This window comes from Heterodontus francisci, chromosome 3 (genome assembly GCF_036365525.1).
Source record: "Heterodontus francisci isolate sHetFra1 chromosome 3, sHetFra1.hap1, whole genome shotgun sequence".
NCBI lineage: Eukaryota > Metazoa > Chordata > Chondrichthyes > Heterodontiformes > Heterodontidae > Heterodontus > Heterodontus francisci.
The window spans coordinates 191450704-191467569 of record NC_090373.1 but is presented as its reverse complement, the minus strand read 5'-3'; the positions used below and the strand labels follow the sequence as shown (position 1 = coordinate 191467569).

General features: G+C 50.0%; 1 protein-coding gene across 2 annotated transcripts in view; it reads right to left on the bottom strand.

Annotated features, from left to right (window-relative positions):
• Positions 1-16866, bottom strand: part of coq8aa (coenzyme Q8A, genome duplicate a) — a 92498-nt gene that overhangs the window by 11151 nt on the left and 64481 nt on the right. For both annotated transcript variants that reach the window (XM_068027934.1, XM_068027933.1), the window contains exons 7-10: positions 16381-16466; positions 15798-15938; positions 14304-14385; positions 4250-4343 (exon numbers count right to left, since the gene is read on the bottom strand). In XM_068027934.1, coding sequence (XP_067884035.1) covers positions 4250-4343; positions 14304-14385; positions 15798-15938; positions 16381-16466 — 403 coding nt within the window. The remainder of the gene's footprint in view (positions 1-4249; positions 4344-14303; positions 14386-15797; positions 15939-16380; positions 16467-16866) is intronic.

Genomic DNA, 16866 nt, shown 5'->3' with positions numbered 1-16866 from the left:
CTCTCCCTCTCAAGCCCTGCCCCCTCTCTCTCTCTCCCTCCCTCTCAAGCCCTGCCCCCTCTCTCTCTCTCCCTCCCTCTCAAGCCCTGCCCCCCTCTCTCCCTCCTTCCCTCTCAAGCCCTGTCCCCTCTCTCTCTCCCTCCCTCTCAAGCCCTGCCCCCTCTCTCTCTCCCTCCCTCTCAAGCCCTGCCCCCTCTCTCTATCCCTCCCTCTCAAGCCCTGCCCCCTCCCCCTCAAGCCCTGCCCCCCCTCTCCCTCTCTCTCTCCCTCCCTCTCAAGCCCTGCCCCCTCTCTCTCTCAAGCCCTGCCCCCTCTCTCTCTCTCTCTCAAGCCCTGCCCCCCCTCTCTCTCTCTCTCTCAAGCCCTGCCCCCTCTCTCTCTCTCTCTCTCAAGCCCTGCCCCCTCTCTCTCTCTCTCTCCCTCCCTCTAAAGCCCTGCCCCTCCTCTCTCTCTCTCCCTCCCTCTCAAGCCCTGCCCCCCCTCTCTCTCCCTCCCTCTCAAGCCCTGCCCCCTCTCTCCCTCCCTCAAGCCCGGCCCCCCCTCTCTCTCTCTCTCCCTCCCTCAAGCCCTGCCCCCTCTCTCTCTCCCTCCCTCTCAAGCCCTGCCCCCTCTCTCTCTCCCTCCCTCTCAAGCCCTGCCCCCTCTCTCTCTCCCTCCCTCTCAAGCCCTGCCCCATCTCTCTCTCCCTCAAGCCCTGCCCCCTCTCTCTCTCTCTCTCTCTCTCCCTCCCTCAAGCCCTGCCCCCTCTCTCTCTCTCTCTCTCTCTCTCTCCCTCCCTCTCAAGCCCTGCCCCTTCACTCTCTCTCCCTCCCTCTCCTTCCCTCTCAAGCCCTGCCCCCTCTCTCTCTCCCTCCCTCTCAAGCCCTGCCCCCTCTCTCTCTCCCTCCCTCTCAAGCCCTGCCCCCTCTCTCTCTCTCCCTCCCTCTCAAGCCCTGCCCCCTCTCTCTCTCCCTCCCTCTCAAGCCCTGCCCCATCTCTCTCTCCCTCCCTCTCAAGCCCTGCCCCATCTCTCTCTCCCTCCCTCTCAAGCCCTGCCCCATCTCTCTCTCCCACCCTCCCTCTCAAGCCCTGCCCCATCTCTCTCTCCCTCCCTCCCTCTCAAGCCCTGCCCCATCTCTCTCTCCCTCCCTCTCAAGCCCTGCCCCATCTCTCTCTCCCTCTCAAGCCCTGCCCCCTCTCTCTCTCTCCCTCCCTCAAGCCCTGCCCCCTCTCTCTCCTTCCCTCTCAAGCCCTGCCCCCTCTCTCTCTCCCTCCCTCTCAAGCCCTGCCCCCCTCTCTCTCCCTCCCTCTCAAGCCCTGCCCCCTCTCTCTCTCCCTCCCTCTCAAGCCCTGCCCCCTCTCTCTCTCCCTCCCTCTCAAGCCCTGCCCCCTCTCTCTCTCAAGCCCTGCCCCCTCTCTCTCTCCCTCCCTCTCCTTCCCTCTCAAGCCCTTCCCCTCTCTCTCTCCCTTCCTCTCAAGCCCTGCCCCCTCTCTCTCCCTCCCTCTCAAGCCCTGCCCCCTCTCTCTCCCTCCCTCTCAAGCCCTGCCCCCCCTCTCTCCCTCCCTCCCTTTCAAGCCCTGCACCCCCTCTCTCCCTCCCTCCCTTTCAAGCCCCTCTCTCCCTCCCTCCCTTTCAAGCCCTGCCCCATCTCTCTCTCCCTCTCAAGCCCTGCCCCCTCTCTCTCTCCCTCCCTCCCTCTCCTTCCCTCTCAAGCCCTTCCCCCTCTCTCTCTTCCTCTCAAGCCCTGCCCCCTCCCTCTCTCCCTCTCAAGCCCTGCCCCCTCCCTCTCTCCCTCTCAAGCCCTGCCCCCTCCCTCTCTCCCTCTCAAGCCCTGCCCCCTCCCTCTCTCCCTCTCAAGCCCTGCCCCCTCCCTCTCTCCCTCTCAAGCCCTGCCCCCTCCCTCTCTCCCTCTCAAGCCCTGCCCCCTCCCTCTCTCCCTCTCAAGCCCTGCCCCCTCCCTCTCTCCCTCTCAAGCCCTGCCCCCTCCCTCTCTCCCTCTCAAGCCCTGCCCCCTCCCTCTCTCCCTCTCAAGCCCTGCCCCCTCCCTCTCTCCCTCTCAAGCCCTGCCCCCTCCCTCTCTCCCTCTCAAGCCCTGCCCCCTCCCTCTCTCCCTCTCAAGCCCTGCCCCCTCCCTCTCTCCCTCTCAAGCCCTGCCCCCTCCCTCTCTCCCTCTCAAGCCCTGCCCCCTCCCTCTCTCCCTCTCAAGCCCTGCCCCCTCCCTCTCTCCCTCTCAAGCCCTGCCCCCTCCCTCTCTCCCTCTCAAGCCCTGCCCCCTCCCTCTCTCCCTCTCAAGCCCTGCCCCCTCTCTCTCTCCCTCTCAAGCCCTGCCCCCTCTCTCTCTCCCTCTCAAGCCCTGCCCCCTCTCTCTCTCCCTCTCAAGCCCTGCCCCCTCTCTCTCTCCCTCTCAAGCCCTGCCCCCTCTCTCTCTCCCTCTCAAGCCCTGCCCCCTCTCTCTCTCCCTCTCAAGCCCTGCCCCCTCTCTCTCTCCCTCTCAAGCCCTGCCCCCTCTCTCTCTCCCTCTCAAGCCCTGCCCCCTCTCTCTCTCCCTCTCAAGCCCTGCCCCCTCTCTCTCTCCCTCTCAAGCCCTGCCCCCTCTCTCTCTCCCTCTCAAGCCCTGCCCCCTCTCTCTCTCCCTCTCAAGCCCTGCCCCCTCTCTCTCTCCCTCTCAAGCCCTGCCCCCTCTCTCCCTCCCTCTCAAGCCCTGCCCCCTCTCTCCCTCCCTCTCAAGCCCTGCCCCCTCTCTCCCTCCCTCTCAAGCCCTGCCCCCTCTCTCCCTCCCTCTCAAGCCCTGCCCCCCCCTCTCTCTCCCCCTCCCTCTCAAGCCCTGCCCCCCCTCTCTCTCCCCCTCCCTCTCAAGCCCTGCCCCCCCTCTCTCTCCCCCTCCCTCTCAAGCCCTGCCCCCCCTCTCTCTCCCCCTCCCTCTCAAGCCCTGCCCCCCCTCTCTCTCCCTCCCAAGCCCTGCCCCCTCTCTCTCTCCCTCCCAAGCCCTGCCCCCTCTCTCTCTCCCTCCCAAGCCCTGCCCCCTCTCTCTCTCCCTCCCAAGCCCTGCCCCCTCTCTCTCTCCCTCCCAAGCCCTGCCCCCTCTCTCTCTCCCTCTCAAGCCCTGCCCCCTCTCTCCCTCCCAAGCCCTGCCCCCCCTCTCTCTCCCTCCCTCTCAAGCCCTGCCCCCTCTCTCTCCCAAGCACCGCCCCCTCTCGCTCCCAAGTGCTCACCCCCCCCCTCTCTCCCACAAGTACTGCCACTCTCACACTCTCTCTCACACTCTCTCTCTCCAAGCACAGTCAGGGTATGGGTCTCAGCAGTGTCCAGGGGCAGAGGCCCCCTCTGGCACAAGGTTGAGAGCCTATGGCCACTCTTGGATTTGAATCATTTTTGGGGAAAGTAGCTTTCGTTGCAAGTGTGCAAGCAGGGAAATCGGAGTCCATTCACCATTGCTTCACTCACACCTGCATCAGAACCAGCTCCCAAAGATATAGGAACACAAACGCTGTTCATTAACCTTGCTCTCCTAATGTTGGTCGGCCATTCAAACTTCAATCCCAACAACTCTGCATTATTTAGAATAAAATGGTGAATGATATTCAGTCTAAATAAAGTTTATCGGCTTTACAGAAGGACCAGACCTGCTCCTGGCCTTTCACACGTGACCGTTACTGTTCTGCTGTAAACCTGCTCCCAAATGTAAATGTACAACACATTCTGTTGGAGCTACCAGTACACAACTTTTCAAAGCTGTTCCAGTCTATTTCTGGGCCAAACTTTGGACATTTAAGCAGTTAAATGTTATTTTAAAGACAACTTCTTCCACAGACTCGGGTGGGGGTGGGGGGGGGGGCGGAAAGAGTGAGGAGACATCCTCTGCATCAGCTCACTGCTGAACCCCACTCAATTTAATAAAAGCAAAATACTGCGGATGCTGGAAATCTGAAATAAAAACAAGAAATGCTGGAAATACCCAGCAGGTCTGGCATCTGTGAAGTTCTGAAGAAGTGTCATTGACCTGAAACGTTAACTCTGCTTCTCTCTCCACAGATGCTGCCAGACCTACTGAATATTTCCAGCATTTCTTGTTTTTATCCCACACTCAATTATTTGCATTCTGCCCTCTATGAAGGCCCTTCAGGGAAGTTGCTGTTGGTTTGGCTTCCTGTCATTACTGAATATATCCTGACTCAAGGGCCCCACGTTGTAGTCGCGACAGGTGTTCGTGCTCCAGATCTGTGTGGGGAGGGGATAACCCTTCAGCAGCACACACAGTCACAACTGTACCTGAACTGCTTGTAACAGGCTGCTTCCCTTTCATAGTCACATTCCAAGGAGAGCTCACGACTCATTACCTCAATCATATGCTCAGGGAACAGACCTAAGAATGAAAGAGAAGAGTTTGCAGATGCTTTGAATCCACAAGCAACTGGTATTTTGTTCAAAAAGACTTTTACATAAGAACTTGCATAGTTAACAAAGTCCGACACTGAGATACCGAAGACAGTCAAAAGCTTCCGATAACACCTCTATTCACAGCCAATTAAATACTTCTGACGTGTAGTCACCGTTGAAATGTAGAAAACGGGACAGATAATTGCACAGTGATATATAATCGATTTTTAAATGATGTTTGTTCAGGGGAAAACATTGGTCAGGACACCAGGGATAACTCCCCCGTTCTTCAGAATATTGCCAGGGGATATTTTACATCCACCTGAGAGGGACTGAAAGGGTCTCATTTTAATATCTCATCTGAAAGACAATACCTCTAACTTACAAAAATATACTTTATTTATAACATTTGTAAAAATATATTACACAACAGTTCAAATCAGCAAAGGTCTCAGTTTTATCCCCTTACGTCCCCATCTCAATGAATTTCGCGCTCGGCATGACGTTGAGCTCTTCTTCCGTTGCCTCCGCCTCCGGGCTCACTTCTTTGACCAGGAATCCTCCCCCCGATCAGTAGACCCATTCACCCCCCTCCAGCATTCTCCCTCCCCCGGCCCCTTACCCGCTCTTGATCTCTTCATTGAAAACTGTCGGCGAGATATTGGTTGTCTCAATTTCTCTGCCCCCCTCACTCACTCTAACCTGTCCCCCTCTGAACTTGAGGCACTCCGTTCTCTCAGGTCTAACCCCGACATGGTCATCAAACCTGCAGACAAGGGTGGTGCTGTTGTTGTATGGCGTACCGACCTCTACCTTGCAGAAGCTCAACGCCAACTCACGGACACTTCTTCCTACCTCCCTCTGGACCATGACCCCACCACCGAACATCAAGCCACCGTCCAAAGGACTGTCACTGACCTCATCTCCTCTGGAGATCTTCCCCCTACAGCTTCCAACCTCATAATCCCGCAACCCCGGACAGCCCGCTTCTACCTCCTTCCCAAAATCCACAAACGGGACTGTCCCGGCAGACCCATTGTGTCAGCCTGCTCCTGCCCCACTGAACTTTTTTCTTCCTATCTTGACTCTATCTTTTCTCCGCTGGTCCAGTCTCTTCCCACCTACATCCGTGACTCTTCTGACGCCCTACGTCATTTTGACAATTTCCAGTTTCCTGGTCCCAACCGCCTCCTCTTCACTATGGACGTCCAATCGCTCTACACCTCCATCCCCCACCAGGATGGTTTGAGGGCTCTCCGCTTCTTCCTGGAACAGAGGCCCAACCAGTCCCCATCCACCACCACCCTCCTCCGCCTGGCTGAACTTGTTCTCACATTGAACAACTTCTCCTTCAACTCCACGTACTTCCTTCAAGTAAAAGGTGTTGCTATGGGTACCCGCATGTGTCCTAGTTATGCCTGTCTTTTTGTGGGATATGTCGAGCATTCTTTATTCCAGTCCTACTCAGGCCACCTCCCCCAACTCTTTTTCCGGTACATTGATGACTATCAGTGCCGTTTCCTGCTCCCGCCCTGAACTGGAAAACTTTATCAACTTTGCTTCCAATTTCCACCCTTCTCTCACCTTTACATGGTCCATCTCCGACACTTCCCTTCCCTTCCTCGACTTCTCTGTCTCCGTCTCTGGGGATAGGCTGTCTACTAATATCCATTGTAAACCCACCGACTCCCACAGCTACCTCGACTACACTTCTTCACACCCTGCCTCCTGTAAGGACTCCATTCCATTCTCCCAGTTTCTCCGTCTCCGACGCATCTGCTCTGATGATGCTACCTTCCATGACGGTGCTTCTGATATGACCTCCTTTTTCCTCAACCGAGGATTTCCCCCCACTGTGGTTGACAGGGCCCTCAACCGTGTCCGACCCATTCCCCGCACCTCTACCCTCACCCCTTCCCCTTCCTCCCAGAACCGTGACAGGGTTCCCCTTGTCCTCACTTTTCACCCCACCAGCCTCCATATCCAAAGGATCATCCTCCGCCATTTCCGCCACCTCCAGCGTGATGCCACTACCAGTCGCATCTTCCCCTCCCTTCCCCGGTCAGCATTCCGAAGGGATTGTTCCCTCCGCGACACCCTGGTCCACTCCTCCATTACCCCCACCACCTCGTCCCCGTCCCATGGCACCTTCCCCTGCAATCGCAGGAGGTGTAATACCTGCCCATTTACCTCCTCTCTCCTCACTATCCCAGGCCCCAAACACTCCTTTCAGGTGAAGCAGCGATTTACTTGTACTTCTTTCAATGTAGTATACTGTATTCGCTGCTCACAGTGTGGTCTCCTCTACATTGGGGAGACCAAGCGCAGACTGGGTGACCGCTTTGTGAAACATCTCCGCTCAGTCAGCAAGCAGGACCCTGAGCTTCCGGTTGCTTGCCATTTCAACACTCCCCCCTGCTCTCATGCTCACATCTCTGTCCTGGGATTGCTGCAGTGTTCCAGTGAACATCAACGCAAGCTCGAGGAACAGCATCTCATCTACCGATTAGGCACACTACAGCCTGCCGGACTGAACATTGAGTTCAGTAATTTCAGAGCATGACAGCCCCCCATTTTACTTTCATTTTTAGTTATTTTTTTCTTTCTCTTTTTTTTTTTACATTCTTTTTTACATTTTTTACAATCTTTTTTTTTGCATTTTTTTCATTTCATCTTAGTTTGTTCAGTTTGCTTACCCACTGTTTTTTCAGGTTTGCACTTGCTGCTGTTCAATATTCAGTGTATTTACACCTAATCTGTACTAATGCTTTGTCTTTCAACACACCATTAACATATTGTTTGACCAAAAGGTCACGCAGCAAAGGCAGCTATGTGGCCTGGTCCAATCTAGACCTCCTTTGTTATCTCTTGCCCCACCCCCACCTCACTTGCTTATAATCTGTGACTTTTCTAATATTTGTCAGTTCTGATGAAGGGTCACTGACCCGAAACGTTAACTCTGCTTCTCTTTCCACAGATGCTGCCAGACCTGCTGAGTTGTTCCAGCATTTCTTGTTTTTATTTCAGATTTCCAGCATCCGCAGTATTTTGTTTTTAGTTCAAATTTGATATTACATAAAGTGCAATAAAGTGCAAATTCCTCTCAATTCAGTACATGAGGTGCCTCATTACACTTGTCATTACAGGTTATACTTACAACATACATTACATGTCAAACATTCTCTGGTGCATACAGCCCGAGGGATTTTACACAGGTCCCAGCCCCTCGGTTCACTATGGCGGGAGGACCTTGCACAGTGGACTTTCCCCATTGAGCGTTTGCAGCAGCTGCTGCAAGCTTTAGTGCATCCCTCAGCACTTAGTCCTGGTCCTTGGAATATGCCAGTCATAGACAACTCTTTGCACTGGAAGACCAGCAAGTTAGTTTTAATTTTACAAAATTCCCTAGATTCGGGGAAGGTTCCGTTATATTGGAAAATAGCAAATGTAACTCCTTTATTCAAAAAGGGAGACACAAAGCAGGAAACTACAGGCCAGATAGCTTAACATCAGTCTTAGGGGAAATATTAGAAGCTATTATTAAAGACGTTATAATATAGAAACATAGAAAATAGGAGCAGGAGTAGGCCATTCAGCCCCTCAGGCCTGCTCCACCATTCAAAAAAGATCATGGCTGATCGTCTAATTCAGTACCCTATTCTCGCTTTCTCCCCATATCCCTTGATCCCTTTGGCATTAAGAAATATATCTATCTCCTACAGCAGGGCACTTCGAAAAATTCAAGGTAATCAGGCAGAGCCAACATGGTTTTGTGAAAGGGAAATCATGCTTAATCAATTTATTGGAGTTCTTTGAGGGAGTTACATGTGCTGTGGATAAAGGGGAACCGGTGGATGTATTGTACTTAGATTTCCAGAAGGCATTTGATAAGGTGCCACATCAAAGGTTATTGCAGAAAATAAAAGCTCATGGTGTGGGGGTATGTCTGGGGCGGCACAGTGGCGCAGTGGAGGGCGGCACAGTGGAGGGCGGCACAGTGGTTAGCACTGCACCCTCACAGCTCCAGGGACCCAGGTTCAATTCTGGGTACTGCCTGTGCGGAGTTTGCAAGTTCTCCCTGTGACCGCGTGGGTTTCCGCCGGGTGCTCCGGTTTCCTCCCGTTTCCTCCCACAGCCAAAGACTTGCAGGTTGATAGGTAAATTGGCCATTGTAAATTGCCCCTAGTGTAGGTAGGTGGTAGGGAATATGGGATTACTGCAGGGTTAGTATAAATGGGTGGTTGTTGGTCGGCACAGACTCGGTGGGCCGAAGGGCCTGTTTCAGTGCTGTATCTCTAAATAAAATAAATAAATAAAATAAAAATTGGCATGGATAGAAGATTGGCTAGCTAACAGGAAACAGAGAGTAGGCATAAATGAGTCACTTTCTGGTTGGCAAAATGTAATGAGTGGTGTGACACAGGGACCTGTGCTGGGGCCTCAACTTTTTACAATTTATATTAATGACTTGGTTGAAGGGACCGGAGGTATGGTTGCTAAATTTGCTGATGACAGATAGGTAGGAAAGTAAGTTGTGAAGAGGACATAAGGAGGCTGCAAAGGGATATAGATAGGTTAAATGAGTGGGCAAAGATCTGGCAAATGGAGTATAATGTGGGAAAGTGGGAAATTGTCCATTTTGGCAGGAAGAATAAAAAAAAGCATATTATCTAAATGGTGAGAGATTGCAGAGCTCTGAGATGTAGAGGGATCTGGGTGTCCTAGTGCATGAATCGGAAAAGGTTAGTATGCAGGTACAGCAAGTAATTAGGAAAGCTAATAGAATGTTGTTGTTTATTACGAAGGGAATTGAATACAAAAGTAGGGAGGTTATGCTTCAGTTTTAAAGGGCATTGGTGAGACCACATCTAGAGTACTGTGTACAGTACTGGTCTCCTTATACAAGGATGTAAATGCGTTGGAGGCAGTACAGAGAAGGTTTACTAGACTAATACCTGGAATGGGTGGGCTGTCTTATGAGGAAAGATTGGACAGGCTAGGCTTGTATCCACTGGAATTTAGAGAGGCGACTTGATTGAAACATACAAGATCCTGAGGGGTCTTAACAGGGTGGATGTGGAAAGGATGTTTCCTCTTGTGGGAAAATCTCAAACCGGGGTCACTGTTTAAAAATAAGGGGTTGCCCATTTAAGACAGAGATGAGAAGAAATTTTTTCTCTGAGGGTCGTGAGTCTTTGAAATTCTCTTCCTCAAAAGGCGGTGGATGAAGAGATAGATAGACAGAACCTCAGCACGTAGTGACACTTGGTGTCTGCATACCAAGGGTCTATGCACAGCTTGATGCAGCCGCACACAAAGTTGGAGAGTACCTCTGATAGTTTAGCATGTGAGAAGGTAGCAGACTGACCTGGAGCTGATAGGTGGGAGGACAGCTCCTGGACCTCCCACCTCCACAGTCAGATAAATATATACTTTTAAAATCTTATCTTTCTGGTGATGGATGGTATGTCGCGATCCCTTTCCGAACCACTGGGTAAGCCACATGATGGCCTGGTTTTCTAAAACACACCAGCCTGGCACTGACCACATTCTATTAATAAAAGGGCCATCAAACAGGCACAACGCCATGTTTGCATCTGCCAGAGCCCTTGAGCTTCCTTATATCGTCATTGCCCGTCATATTAGACATTTTGGGCCTCGTTTTCACGCCTCTCATCATGGAATTTCTCGGTTATCATTTCTTCATGACTTTTCAGCTCGATATATTCTTCCTATGACACCAACTTCAGACGTGCCCATGGGCAACTCATCAAGCCAAGGGATCTCCTAGCACAACACAAGACCAATCAACAGCCCTCGAGCTCTACAGAAGCCGGTCCTGACCAATCGACAGCCTTCTAACTCTCGCTCCCAGTACAGAATTATAGGATAATTACAGCACAGGAGGTCTCCATCCAGTCAGTCGTGTCTGTGCTGGCTCTCTACAAGAACAACTCACTTCGTCCCACTCCCTCGCCTTTCCCCCTAGCCCTGCAAATGTTTCCTCTTCAGATAATTATCCAATTCTCTTTTGAAAGCCATGATGGAATCTGCCTCCACCACATTCTCAGGCAGTGCATTCTGGATCCAAACCACCTGCTGCGTAAAAAATGTTTTTCCTCATGTCGGTTTGGTTCTTTTGCCAATCACCTTAAATCTGTGCCTCTGGTTCTCGACCCTTCTGCCAACAGGAACAGTTTCTCTCTATCTACTCTGTCCAGACCCCTCATGATTTTGAACACCTCGATAACCCCAGCTTTTCCAATCTATCCTCATAATTGAAGTCTCTCATCCCTGGGACCATTCTCGTAAATCTTTTCTGCACCCTCTCTAAAGCCTTCTCATCCTTCCTAAAATGTGGTGCCCAGAATTGGACACACCAGTTCAGTTGAGGCCGAACCAGTGTTTTATACAGGTTTATCATAACTTTTGTTTTTGTACTCTTTTCCCCTAATTATGAAGTCCAGGATCCCATATGCTTTATTAACCACTTTCTCAACCTGTCCTGCAACCTTCAACCATTTGTGCACATAAACCCCCAGGTCCCTCTGCTCCTTCACCCCTTTTAGAATTGTACCCTTCATCTTATGTTTCCTCTCCTCATTCTTCCTACCAAAATGAATCACTTCACATTTCTCTGCATTAAATTTCATCTGCCACTTGTCTGCCCATTCCACCAGCCTGTTTATGTCCATTTGAAATTTATCACTATCCTCCTCACAGTTCACAATATTTCCATGTTTTAGGTCATCTGCAAATTTGGAAATTTGTAAATTGTGCCCTGCACACCCAAGTCTAAGACATTCGCGTAGATAAAAAAAAGCAGTGGTCCTAATACCAATCCCTGGGGAACTCCACTAGGTGCCTTCCTCCAGTCCAAAATACAACCGTTCACCACTACTCTCCGTATCCCCTCACTCAGCCAACTTCGCATCCATGCTACCACTATACCTCTTACTCCATGGGCTTTGAACTTGCTGTCAAGCCTTTTATGTGGCACTTTATCAAGCACCTTTTAGAAGTCCACATACACCACATCAACCTCGTTACTCTGATCAACCATATTACCTCATCAAAAACTCAATAAAGTTAGTTAAGCACGATTTGCCTTTAACAAATCTGGACTGGTTTTCCTTAACTAATCCATATTTGTCCAAGTGACTGTTAATTTTGTCCCGAATTATCATTTTAAAAGCTTTCCCACCACTGAGGCTAAACTGACTGGCCTGCAGTTGCTGGGTTTATCCTTGAATCCTTTTTTAAACAAGGGTAGAACATTTGCAATTCTCCTGTCCTCTTGTATCTAAGACAGACTGGAGGATTATGGCCAGTACCTCCACAATTTCCATCCTTACTTCCCTCAGTATCTTTGGATGCATCTCATCCAGTCCCGGCAACTTATCAACTTTAAGTACAGCTAGTCTTTCCAATACCTCCTCTATCAATTTTTAGCCCATCCAGTACCTCAATTACATCATCTTTCACTATGACTTGGGTAGCATCTTCTTTCTTGGTAAAGATAGATGCAAAGTACTCATTTAATACCTCAGCTATGCCCTCTGCCTCCATGTGTAAATTCCCTTTCTGGTCCCTAATCAGCCCAACTCCTCCTTTTACCACCCTTTTACTATTTATATGTCTATAGAAGACTTCTGGATTCCCTTTTATGTTATCTGCCAGTCTCTTCTCATACTCTCTCTCTTTGCTTCTCATTTCTTTTCTCACTTCCCCCCTGAACTTTCTATATTCAGCTTTGTTCTCACTTGTATCAGCCACCTGCTTCATCTTACTCTCTATCTCTTTCATCATCCAGGGAGCTCGGGCTTCATTTGTCCTATTTTTCCCACTCATGGGAATGTATCTCGACTGTACCTGAACCATTCTTTAAAAGGCAGCCTATTCCTCCATTTTTCCTACCAATCTTTGATTCTAATTTACCTGGGCCAGATCCATTCTCACCCCAGTGAAATTGGCCCTCGCCCAATTAAGTATTTTTACTCTGGATTTCTCCTTGCCCTTTTCCATAACAACCTAAACCTTATGACACTACAATCACTGTTCCCTAAATGTTCCACTACTGACACTTGATCCACCTCATTCCCTAGAACCAGATCCATCAATACATCTTCTTCAATTAATTGGAAACATGCTGATCTAGAAAATTCTCCTTAACACATTTCAGAAACTCTTTCCCCCTCTGTCCTTTACATTATTACTATCCCAGTCTATATCAGGATAATTGAAGTCCCCCATTATAACTACTCTATATTCTTGTAATTTCCTTGCAAATTTGTTCCTCTATATCCTTCCCACTAGTTGGTGGCCTATAGAATACCCCCAACAGTAAAATGGTACCTTCATTTTTTTCTTTAGCTCTAACCAAATAGATTCTTGTCCTTGACCCCCCCCCCTCAGGCATCCTCTCTCTCCAGCACTAATATTCTCCCTAACCAATACTGCCACCCCTCCTCCTTTCTTTCCTTCCTTCTCTGGAGGCTAGATCACTGAAAGTATTTAAAGAGGAGGTAGATAGGTCTTTGAAATATCGGGAAGTTGAGGGCGATGAGCAGCTGGCACGAAAGAGGAGCTGAGGTCTCGGGCAGATCAGCCATGATCTTATGGAATGGCGGGGCAGGCTTGAGGGGCCGAATGGCCTACTCCTACTGTCATGTTGTTCTGTTCTTTCCTGAACACCTTGTATCCAGGAATATTTAGTACCCAGTCCTGCTCTTTTTTGAGCCAGGTCTCTGTTATCACCACATCATATTGCCATGTGGCTAGCTGTGCCTGCAGCTCACCAATCTCATTTACCACACTCTGTGCATTTACATACATGCACAGTAAACCTAATTCCGGCCTTATTACATTCCCTTTTAGTCTGACTCCATGTAATTCCTGATTATTTCTTACTTTAGTACTATCTGTCTCTCCTAATCCTTTATGCACCTTGTTTCTCCTTTCTATTGCTACATCCTGGTTCCCATCCCTCTGCCAAATTAGTTTTAAGCCTCAACATCACTAACAAATCGTCCCACAAGGACATTGGTCCCGGTTCTGTTGACATTCAGCCTGTGCAGTCCCATCACCCCCAGAATCGGTCCCAATGTTCCAGGAATCCGAAGCCCTCCTTCCTGTACCATCTCTCCAGCCTGCTCTCTTCATCTGCTCTCTCCTATTTCTGCACTCACTTGTGCGAGGCACCAGCTGCAATCTGGAGATTACTACTTTTGTGGTTCTGCTTGCCAGTTTCTTCCCTAGCACCCTAAACTCTGCCTGCAGGGCCTCATCCCTCTTTCTACCGAAGCCATTGACTTCGATATGGACCCTCAGAGTGCTCTGCAACCACTCAGTACCATCCTCGACTCTGGCACTAGGGAGGCAACATATCAGTGTAGATTCACATCTGCGGCTGCAGAAGCAGCTGTCTCTTCCCTTAACCAGAAAATCCCCTTCGCTGTGGCTTTCCCAATTTTCCTGCTGCCCCACCCGTACAGCTGAGCCACCCATAGTGCCGTGGACTTGCCTGCACTCGCTAGAGGAACCATCACTCTCACCAGTATTCAGAACTGAATAATGGATGTGGAACAAGATGCACTCAGAGAACACCTGCACTACCTGCCTGGTCCCCCTTGACTCCTGGCGATCACTATTCCCTATCTGCCTGCATACTCTTAAGCTGTGGGGTGACAGCATCCAGAACTATGCTATCCATATAGCTCTCAGCCTCACAGACGTACCACAGTAAGCACTGGCAAGCTGCACACCAAGGACAAATAGACAAGACTCACCCTCCCTCCGCAACTTCCTCCAGTGAAAGCCCACCCAGATTAAAAGTGCAGGGTGATGCGGATCAGTGGTAGAAGACAGAGAGTGGTGTGGTTCAACAGGCATTAGACAATGGTTGAGGCGGGAAGAGATTCCCATCCCTGAGGCACAGGCCACTCACCTTCAGGTAGAGCATTACTCATGTTCATCACTGTTATCAGGTTGGCCACATCGCTGGTGATGCTCTGAGCAACTCCGGGATACTGCAAATAAACACACAGGAATAGTCAGTCAATACCAGGGCACGACCCTGTAGACCCTAAGGTCATGACCCCGACAACAACAGCTGACATTTCTATAGCACCTTTAACATAATAACACTTCCCAAGGTGCTTCACAGCAGCATTATAAAACAAAATATGACACCGAGCCACAAGAGGAGATGGTGACATAGTGGTAATGTCACTGACCTAGTAATCTAGAGGCCCAGGCTAATGTTCTGGGGGCACAGGTTTAAATCCCACCATGGCAGCTGGTAGAATTTAAATTCAATTAATTGATAAAAAATAAATCTGGAAATGAAAGCTAGTCTCAGTAACGGTGCAATGATATGAAACCATCATTGATTGTAATAAAAACCCATCTGGTTCACTTAAGTCCTTCAGGGAAGGAAATCTGCTGTCCTTACTTGGTCTGGCCTTCATGTGACTCCAGACCCACAGCAATGTGGTTAACTCTTAACTGCCCTCTGAAATGGCCTGACAAGCCACTCAGGTGTCCAGGGCAATTAGGATGGGCAACAAATGCTGGCCTTGCCAGCAACGCTCGCATCCCATGAAAGAATAAAAAAAAGGAGATATTAGGTCAGATGACCAAAAGCTTGGTCAAAGAAGTAGGCTTTATGGAGTGTCTTAAAGGAGGAAAGCGAGGTGGAGAGGCGGAGTGGTGTAGAGGGGGTAATCCAGAGCTTGGGGCTTAGGCTACTGAAGACGCAGCCACCAGTGGTGGAACGATTAAAATCAGGGATGCACAAGAGGCCAGAATTAGAGGAGCACAGATATCTTGGAGGGTTGTGGGGCTGGAGAAGATCACACAGATAGGGAGTGGTGAGGTTATGAAGGGATTTGAAATCAAGGACGAGAATTTTTAAATCAAGGTGTTGTTTGACCGGGAGCCAATGGAGGTCAGCGAGCACAGGGATGATGTGTGAATGGAGTTTGGTGTGAGTTAGAACGTAGGCAAAGTTTTGGATGACCTCAAGTTTAGAATTAGTACAATATGGGAGACCAGTCAGGAGTGCATTGGAATAGTCAAGTCTAGAGGAAACGAAGGCATGGATGAGGGTTTCAGTCGATCAGCTGAGACAGGGTGAATTTGGGCAATGTTAGAGAGGTGGAAATAAGTGGCATAAAGTGATGGTAAAAAATGAGATCAGAACCTCATCTTGGGGTCAAATATAACATCAAGGTTGTGAACAGACTGGTTTAATCTTGGACTGTTACCAGGGAGAGGGATGGAGTCCGAAGCTAGGGAACTTGCTTTGGAGCGGGGACCGAAAACAATGGCTTCAGTCTTCCCAATATTTAACTGGAAACACTGGGGCACGAGTCTATCAACATCAGAACCCAGCAATGAAGCAGTAAGGAGCTGAAAGCAGAGAATTCCATGATACAACCTGAATCTTCATCGCCACTTCTCTTCCGTCCTTCAGCTTTGCCAGGTGAACTTGACCAATGGAAGCAGCAGCGAATGGTCGGTCTTCAAAAAACTCCAGCTGATCTTTCCAGTTGGGCCCCAGGTCACTGTTCAGCACCTTCTGCAGAAAGACAACCCCAGGACACAGTGAAGGAAGTAGTCAGGAAGAGGAGGAGCAGGCATAAGCTGTAGTAAGCCTCAAGGCCATGCGCCAGACACCACCAAGAAGTGGGGCCATTTCTACCAATATCAGAGCCACAGGTGGGTGGACGCACCCTTTCACTGCAAGGAGCCAGGGTAAAGCAGGCGAGGGGAGTTACCACTGAGGACATCATGCTGTGTCCCATCAGTGACTGCAGCAGGTATCCTTTAGCCAAGGACTGGGAATGAGCAGCCCCTTCTCCCAGCTGGAGGGATGGAGAGAAGCAGAGTGGAAAACTGTGTAGAAAATGGACTATGATTACAGGGATCATGGTGCAGGGTGAGGGATGATTGGGGACGATACAGTAAGGGCTATAGGGCAAAAGATGCGGCTCAGAGATCATGGGGCACGGGGACCTTACCATCATCTGTTTGCTGGGCATGAAGTCAGCACTCTGTCGAGCACGTTCAAAAATCTTCTGTAGCTGAGGGTTGATGAAGGCATCATCTGGGGGAGTAAAAATAGAACAAATTAATGAGACGGGTCGGAGACAAGAGACTGACGTACATCACAGGAGACAGTGGGGTTAGTTAACGGATCACCAGTTAACCTGATCACTGAGAATGCAACTTAGTGAGTACAGGATATCCTAGAGTCTGTGAGTGAGTTTTACACAGGCTGGCATGTTACGTATAGGATAACACTCAGCTCTCATTGCTGTCTTTCACTTCAGCTAATCCAAAAGACAAAAGCACAAAGATCGATCCCCTGTTGTAAAAACAAAACCTTTGTGGCTTTGCCCCAACTACTCGGTTTATTCCCAATCTCAGCTCTGCCAGAATGGAGCATCAGCAAACACATTCCTGCAGAGGGGCTGAGGGGAGACTGTCACGTTGCACTGTTATTG